The sequence below is a fragment of the Phragmites australis genome, chromosome 2, assembly GCF_958298935.1.
Source record: "Phragmites australis chromosome 2, lpPhrAust1.1, whole genome shotgun sequence".
Lineage (NCBI taxonomy): Eukaryota > Viridiplantae > Streptophyta > Magnoliopsida > Poales > Poaceae > Phragmites > Phragmites australis.
This window is the reverse complement of record NC_084922.1, coordinates 6,845,084-6,854,007: the sequence shown is the minus strand read 5'-3', so window position 1 is coordinate 6,854,007 and position 8,924 is coordinate 6,845,084. Positions and strand designations below refer to the sequence as shown.

Below are 8,924 nucleotides of genomic sequence, written 5' to 3'. Positions count from 1 at the left end.
CCCGGAGCATGGCTGGTGGCGAGAGGCCCGGCGTGATGGTGCTCGGCCTGTGCGGGCGGCCGTGTTGGCATCGGGCCAAAGCCAAGATGTCGTGTGGGAAAGGTGGAGGATGACCCTGCGAAGCTCACTGTGGGTTCGGTTGGTCGGGGGAAGCTTCGTAGTAGTGCGTCGACAGTGAGCGGCAGCGAAGGCTTGCCGGCACTGAGGAAGAAGGTGGCACACAGCTTGATTTGGTAGGGGAAATGACGAGAATAGCTCGGAGACTCTTCAAGCGAATTCCCTCTGCGCTCCTTCAGGTTCGGCCCGGGCGGATCTGGGCTTGGCTAGATGGATTTAAGCTCGAGCATGTCGGATCTGGCGACAGTGCTCAGTTGTAGTGGAGGAGGAAAGGGAGCTTAGGCGTGGGGAAAATGGAGGGGAGGGAGACAATCAACCAGGTGCTGTACTGTCATGCACTACTCAAATCAGCGATGCGGGTAGCACTATGAACAACAATGTCATATTCCTATACATGATCTCCTATGATGGCCACGCGCTAAGCACTCATCGCGCCACGTGCCTCACGAACGCGCCTGTGTCCGTCGCCCGCGCCCGCTCCTCGATCGTCGCCGCGAACCCTGCACAGTCACGAACCAGTACGATCACCACGTTCGGTAGCGTGTGGAGCTCTGCTTGCACAAGGAACTCCTTCATGCGCTGCGTTAGGGCAATCTGCCAGTTGCTACATGTTGAGGAACACGTGCGGTTATCTCGAAGTTGGTGCCATAGCAGTAGCACGCCGCCTTCTTGAATGTGTCGGTGCTGCTCGTCATTGTGGAAAGGTCGGGCTCTACGGTGGCTAAGCCCTCCCTCCCTCTCTCTTGGTTAGTGTCAAACTGGTGAACGAGGAAGAAGAATAGTTAAGGATAAGAACAATATTTTTAAGTTTGATTAACAGTTCAACCTAATAGGTATGACGGCAGTGATATTTCTGATTATTAATTTTAAAAATCATGGCAGCTAAGTTTTCAATGGCATATGAGATATGAGTAGTTTATAGTGGCATGGAAGTAATTGTTCAAAAAAAGAGAAAGCCGGAAGCACACGACCTGTAGTTGAGGTGTTGAGCTCTGAAGAAGGCGCCTCAGGGAAGAGGAGAAAACGCCGCGACCCGCCGCCCCGCCCCGCCCCGCACCCACCTACTACGACCCTCGTTGTCGTCGTGATCCCGCGATGTCGTCGTGGCTGCGGAGCGCGGTGAGCAAGGCCGTCGAGGCGGGTGGCCGCAGCGGCGTGGCCCGCACCGTCCTGGGCTACGCCGACGCCGTCGCCCACCACGCCGGCCAGGCCGTCGCCGAGGGCGCAAAGATCATCAACGACCGCATGGTGAGCGGCATCCCCTTCCTCCTCCGCCCCTCTCCGCAAAACCGTTTCAATTTGGCCCCGAAACGTGCCCAATTTCAGTATCGAGGAGGTACAAATTGGGAAATGGGCCAAGCGTGAGGTTTTTCATGGGATTTGCAGGGAACACAGAACTACAAAAGCGTCAAGCAAACAGCGAGGCGCTTGGAAGAGGCAGCGGTTTCATCACGCGGGGATGAGAGAGTTCAGGTGCTAAGGCGCTGGCTCAGGGCCCTTCAGGAGGTCGAGGCTGAACTACACGGTTTGGATGGGACTCTCGGACAGAATGTCTCTTCAAGTGAGCCGAACTCCTCAAAAGCATCATCGGCAAGAGTGCGCATCTTCTTATCAGATTTCATGTTCTTGGACTCTGTCTAATTATTTGGGGAACATATTAGCTTTGTGTGGCCATTTATTGGCGTGATGTTTGTCTGCTGTTCTTGGTTTTATGTGTTATAATGTTGACACTTCTGCGCAGGTTTTGTTTTATGACGCTGATATTGGAGGGGCTCCTATGAACTTTCGAGATGTATTCCTCTATAGCCAAGCGCTTGAGGGTATTACATTGTCCATGGTGAGTTAGTTCAACCATGCTATCCTCGCTGTCAAGATACCATCTACTTCGGATGACTAAGTAACTCGTTTTTAACCAACTAGAAAGTACTTCCAGTAATATGTAGCTGTTGTTTCTCTAACCACTGATACAAGAGTGGCTAATCTTTTCCTTGCCCAGATTCTTGAAGCTCCTAAGGAAGAAGAGGTCTCCCTTCTTCTAGAAATTTTCGGGTGAGCTTATGCCCTACATGATCCACCAATACCAGTATGTTTGGTGGTTAAGGTTGCTTCGTTTTCCAACAAAGATCCAAAAAATTTTCATCTCAGTCGTGAGTTACATTAAGTGGATGTCTGAGTACACTAATAAATTATTCTGAGCTTGAGTACTTGATCTCTTTTGGGCTTTAACAATGCTTAAACGTGCCTATTTTCTTTAGTAATTTCCATAATAAAAGCATATAATTAACTGCACTTGGCCTGGATAGAACAGGGAAAAGAGGATCAACATTCTATTGTTGACTGGTCTGGATGAAATAACATTTGTACTTAACCTTTTATGTTAACAATTGGTTTCATGGGTTTCTATACAAGTACAATAATGTCTGCTGATTCTCCATATGTGGATATAACATTATTATTTGATTCTTTCCTTTTGATAGTGCATACTCTTACTGAAAATGTGCTGTTAAGATTTTACTTTAGGCTCTATGAAGGCTCGTATGAATATGATTCTATGTGTTTGCTTCCCTGAGAAAATAGTTCTGTCAGCCCATAATTCATCTAATTAAGCCATAGAACAATTCAGATTAGTCGCATTTGTCCTTGTGTTCTGAAGAACCAACTCATTTGTTTAGCTCTGCATGATTCTGTTTACTATTCCTTGAACTTGAGCCACATTCTTTTTTTCTTTATGAGCATCGACTCCGTTTTTTACTGACAGTCATTTGTTACAGGATATGTCTTACAAGGGGGAAAGAAGTTAATAATGCTATAGTGAGCAGTATACAAGACCTGGCAAAGTCATTCTCAAATTACCATGATGAAGTCCTGGTACGTTTGCCAGTTGTCTGATGTTCTTATGCCATGCAAATCACAAAGACTAAAAGGCTAAAGTTATCATTTTAGTACTTGGTGCAAATCATTCTGATTATTCACTTGTTGTTACGTGCTTGGTAGTTTACAAGAGTATGATTGTAATTCATATATATATTTCTAGTCTTCTTTCCTGGTGCATTGAGTTTGTTTTTCTATTTTGTGCCACATTTCTTGCTTACTGCTGAAAAGGCATAATTATTTATCCTGTCTTGCTTCTTTCCTTCACAAGCAAGCATTTGGCTAGGGCTTTTATCTTTTTATGGAGAAAGAGTAGAGTATTTTATTTCCCATTTTCAATTTTATAATTTCATAAACTGACTTTTTTTGTCAAATAATATTCCGTCTCTGTACACATATAGGTGAAACGTGAAGAGCTCCTCCAGTTTACGCAAAGTGCCATTTCAGGACTAAAGAAGAATACTGACATTGTGAGGTGACCATTAATCTACTAACTAGCTCTTGAACTCTGATTTTCGTGCTGGTTGTAAATACCATCTGTATTTCATGTGTAGCATGAGATTACGTTTAATTTCTCAACTCTCAAGTGCCAATAAGGAGATTTTTCCAAGTAGGGTGTTATGCCATGTAGTTTTCTAACCTAAATGTCCTCAACCATCGTCAAAGGTTTGGGACTTGAAATTTTAAATTCTAATTTTCCATTTTTCTACACCTGCAACATCTGGAATTCCCGAAAGAGTAACCTGGTGCTATTACCTCGGTTATTGGGCTGTTATTAGCTCTTCTTTTGTTGTTACTCTAACATGTGTATTTCACTTCAGGATAGATGCTGAAGCTGTAGAGTTGTGGAAGAAACTAGATGAAAAGGAGGCATCACGAGTTCAATCAATTGATGATCCTGATAAAGTTACAGAAAAGACTGATGTTGCAATTATTGAGGTGTTGCCTCTTCCATATATATTCTAATTAAGTAATTACTTTGTTTTGCTTGTTTCTGCAATGTAATTTGTCAATTCTTGGTTAGATAGGCATTCTGGATTTAGCAGTAAGCAGACTGTCATTATATCATTATGCACATGTAAGATTGGCTTGAGAACTTTGCAGATGGCTTATTCCTGGAACTAATGCTGTAGATACACCGCCAACCATTGTTTCACTGATCATGTTTAGTCAATTCACTCATCAGTATCATAAATTCCAGTTTGTTTTGACCTGTTGCATCTTTCATAATGTTTTAGGCTCCATAATGCTTTTAGTTTTAAACAAACTAACTGTATTTTCCGCCTAGCCCAGTCATTCAAAGAAGCATTCACCGAAGTCCGATTTTGCTCTAGAATGGAAGAACTTCTATTGAAGAAAAAATCAACTAATGCCGGGGACTCCCTAGAGATCTATTCCCAAAAGGCATGTCTATTTGTGATCTTTATGTATTTCATTTGTGTACTAGATACATCTTTATCTTTTGTAACTACTTATATTCAGTCTTATGAACCGACAAAACATCAGAGGTGCATGGAAACTTGAACAAAGACAAAGTTTTATGCTTGTATTGAGTGACAGTTTAATAGGGATCTCTTCAGTGCTTACAATTTTCTAGTTCTTGGAACTTCATTTCTGGACTATATCCATGGAAGAAGTGAATTGCTGAGTTATGGGAGTCTGTGCTCTCAAATGTTTGTTCTTTCTTACATTTACATTCCGTTGAATAGTTCATGTCATATGCACTATGGCCCATGTTTGTTGGGCATGGTGATCATACATGTTGACTTTCTGATAAATCTTTGCATGGCGTGCTGGTGATTGTGCCAACTTTCATGTTACCCTTTTCTTCATTAGTTTAGACTTTCGGATAATGACTTGCTAGTCACTATGGATGAACTCTGCTTATATACGCACATTTGGTGAAAGGACACGGTTTGCTATACTAACATTATGGACTACAAAAATTGCAGGTTGACAAATTAAAGGTATTGGTGACTTCCCTTGCTAATTCATCCTCCAAGGCCGAGAAGCGTATTTTGGATCACAGGTGTAGCTTCCTTTACTTTTCTATAAGAATCTTTCGATACATTTGTTTGATCTTGTTAGATTCTTGAATCTTCTACAAATCTATGTTCCTTCAAGTTTATGTCTCCTCTATCCCTTTAAGTTTATGTTTCTGGGTGATGAAATCTTACTTCTGACATGTATGACTTTCTTGTGTATATGGATTATTTTTAGGAGTTCATCAACTGAAAAATGAACACCTGTATGAACACTTGTCAAAAGAAAATATTAGAAATCCTGATGTCGTTATGTTCCATATGTCTACACACATATCAGACTGTACGTCTTTACCTATATTCACTATGACAGTAAGATCTGCTGTCCTGTACTTCAGATTTGCATACCAATCCAACTTACACCGAGCTCACAAAATTATGTTCAGAATTGCTGTGTGTTTGACTGTTCGTTTGGAAATTCTGAAGCTTGGTTCTTTGTCATTAAATTGGCAGTTATCAATAACCTAACTTCTCGCATATGTGAAATCTGTTCACTATTGACAACATGAATACATGTCATGTTGATCACTTGTCACTATTGGGGTTATACAATTTTCTAGACATTGTTTGGTACATTTTTGAACTATTACATTCGTACAAAAACTTTGTGATGACCTTTCAAATTTTACTATGTCAGACGCCAGAAAGAAGAGGCTCTTAACTTTCGTGCTAAAAAGGAGAATGAAGTGATTGCAGTTGAAAAGGTAAGAATCCTAGCTCATATGGTGTAACAGAATATGTTTGTATCTCTTATACTATAAGAAGTCGCACGTCACAGAACGTAGAACTCTTATCGTGGTTCCCTTCTAGCATATAATTGTAGCTATGCACGGATGCACCGTTCTAAGCTTCTGTCAGCTTATTTCATTGCACCTTTCTAAGCATGTGCATGTATACCTATATCTTTGCTGCCTAAGTATTTGCACATGTCAAATCGCAGATGGTGCATGTACATTATCATTATAAATGAATGCGCAGATAAGTCCTGCTTTGTGTTAATCTATTGGTGCTATCAACAAATCCCTTTTTCTAATTTATCTCTTATATAGGAGTTGACTGCTGAGATTTCTGAATTGGAGAAGCAAAGGGATGAACTCGAGGCTCAGTTGAAGAAGGTAACTTATACTGATACCTTTGTGATAGATTTCTTTTCTTGTTGGCTTCTACTAGACCTAGGTTTGATAGTATTTAATCAATCTTAAATATGTATTCTGAGTTCTGACATGATATGAAGTGTTTGATCAACTGATGTGTCACCTGGCGGATTGATGAGTTCTTCACCAGTGGCCTGAAGCCATAGTAGCAACGCTCAAGACAGGACGTGCCACAAAAGTCAACTTGCGAGTTTTTAAATTGCATAGGCACATTTAATTATTGTATCAAAATTAAAAGTGTCTGCAAGGGGCAAGTGTTTGAGTGCATGCCTCAGAAAGAAATTATGCAACAGAAAATTCATCTCCACAATAAAACCCCCACTGGCCCTTATCAATCTGGTTCATTACATCTACATGGAGTAACTCATTCTTGCCAAGGGTTTATCTTACAAAGTCCTGTTCTTATTATTTTGAGAAAGCAAGCTTTAATTTTGATCTTGAGATTCTTTCCAATGTTCCATGATGAACAGGTCAACATTTCACTGAATGCTGCTGTTGGTCAGCTCAAGCAAACAAGGGAAGAAAGTGACCAATTTCATGAAGCAAGCAACCAGATGATCTTCACTTTACAAGCAAAGGTGCCTACACTTTTCTGATTTTCCAGTTTCAGTTTTCAATTTTTTATCCCATTCTAATCCCGTTGTGTTTGATAATTGATGCTTGCTATTTGGTTCCAACATATTGACCAGCTTGATATTTTGTTTTCCGCATCAACTCAGGAGAATGAACTTTCGAAATCTATTGACTCATGTAACGTGGAGGCTGGTGTAGTCAAGACTTGGATAAACTTCCTTGAGGATACATGGCAACTTCAATCATCATACAATGAACAGAAGGAAAATAAAACCAAGTACGTTGTAATTATGGTCATACATGCCTTTTACAAGTTTCAGCCCTTTTGTCCTGTTACTGCGCCCCCCCCCCCCCTGCGCGGGTAACACTATGATTAGAAACTACATACTCCATTTCTGTTGTGCTTTCTATTGTGACTAAATAATATGTTCACTTAATTTAGCTTTACTTTTTGTTTAGTGATGAGCTGGAGAGATGCACAATCAAGTTTCTGAAGTTGACCAAATGTCACCTTTCTAAATTCAAGGTTGTTGGTGGGATATATTCCGTTCAAAATCCTTGTTGATTTTCTAGTAAAGACATTGTACTATTAGAGTATATCTTTGATTCATTCTCTCATATTCATCTTTTTTTCTTGGTCAGGAAGTTCTTAGTCCATCAATTGAGCGGATTCGCACATATGTGGATAATTTAGCAGTCTTAAGTTCAAGGTTGTTCAATTGTTCATTCTAATGTCTTCCATGTACTCTTCCTTTTCCAACAAAAAATCCTAATGGTTTTGCAATCTTATGCTTTGGACCAATTCTTGTAGGGAGGAGTCAATAGAACATGGAGATGACGAGGTTTCCAAAAGGACAAGTCCACAGAAATCCCTTGAGGAGGAGTATTTGGAAACTGAAAAGAAGGTTTATTTTTAGTATCTAGCATCGATTTTACACTTGAACTTCTAGTTGGTTTTTCCAAGGTCATCAACCTTTTCAAATGAACATCCCTAGTTGTCTTTATATTTGAGCAAAATGGAGTTAGATATTACAGTTGAAGTCATGCTATGAACATATATGGCTTTTTAACCTGTTCAACTTTGTTTAGAGAATGGATAGGTGGCTGACAATGTTCCCGCATTTTCAGATCGTAATTGCCTTTAGCATTGTGGATCGCATGAAGATGACGTTTTATTCTGAGCAAGGGGCTAATTCCAGGTATTGCTACCTCTTCTCATCGTTATTTACTGATTTTACTTCTCGTCCTTGTGATTCTTGCAATTGGACAAGTCACCTTTCCTCTCTTTTTGCAGGCGAGATGATGCAGATGTCAGGAACTTATTTTCTGAGATAGAGAAGCTTAAACAGGCATTTGAGTCCGTAGAAAGGCCAACACTAGACATTGAAGTCCGCAAGGCAAAGGTGCCAACCAAGGACAGACCTGAATTGAGCCCTTCACCTGTTCAGGCACCCTCTTCGCCCAAAGATGTGCCTGCAGATACTCCAAATTCTCCAGCAAAACCTGAGCAGACGCTAGACCCTGATTCAGAGCTTGCAAAGTTAGAATTAGAATTCGGGAAAGTTAACAAATACCCTGAGGAGATAAGTGGTTGGGACTTCGACGAGCTTGAAGAGGAGCTGCGAGCCGACATCTCTAAATCAAGCAATCCAAAATAACCACATGCATCCTACATTCGTGAGACGCATGCTCCCAACTTCCGGGTGTGCTGGCTTTGCCCTATTTTTGTACATACGCTGAATGATTGAATGTACATAATGTTGTTTCATTGTGCCCATCGATGTTCTATACTCACTGCATGGGAGGTGCAGATTACACCGTATAAGGATAAGGCATTAGTTATTTGTTTGTTCTTGTCATGCACATGTATACAGCAATGGTGAAACTTCTGTAACATTTCCACATAAAATGCTATGAGCCATCAGGTTTTACTTCAGCAGAATTTCCTAGAAATTATGTATGCTGAAAATCTTATTTCTGCAGAATTTCCTAGTTTCTGTATGTTGAAAAGAACCTAAAAATAAACTGACAGTGGTTTAATTTGTTCATAGGTTGAATCCACGACAAGCATCCTAAAACAAAAACTCTTCAACTGTAAATCATAGTACACGTAATCACGCATCCTTGCAGCTTAGCTCGACCACACTAGCACGCAAGGAACACGGTG

The 8,924-nt window shown here is 40.8% G+C and overlaps 1 protein-coding gene across 2 annotated transcripts; it reads left to right on the top strand.

Moving 5' to 3' along the window:
- Positions 1-1,062: 1,062 nt before the first annotated feature.
- LOC133896722 (uncharacterized) lies at positions 1,063-8,693 on the top strand. Of its 2 annotated transcripts, XM_062337325.1 has the most exons (18): positions 1,063-1,365; positions 1,504-1,713; positions 1,859-1,954; positions 2,114-2,166; positions 2,889-2,985; positions 3,390-3,463; positions 3,810-3,927; positions 4,282-4,392; positions 4,941-5,017; positions 5,668-5,734; positions 6,080-6,145; positions 6,655-6,762; positions 6,904-7,034; positions 7,217-7,283; positions 7,400-7,467; positions 7,569-7,662; positions 7,886-7,956; positions 8,052-8,693. In XM_062337325.1, exons 1-18 carry the CDS (start codon positions 1,213-1,215, stop codon positions 8,413-8,415), a joined length of 2,025 nt encoding a protein of 674 aa, XP_062193309.1. In that variant the 5' UTR covers positions 1,063-1,212; the 3' UTR covers positions 8,416-8,693. The 2 variants fall into 2 exon arrangements, with proteins under 2 accessions (XP_062193309.1, XP_062193318.1); XM_062337334.1 differs by lacking the exon at positions 4,282-4,392.
- The last annotated feature ends 231 nt before the right edge of the window (positions 8,694-8,924 follow it).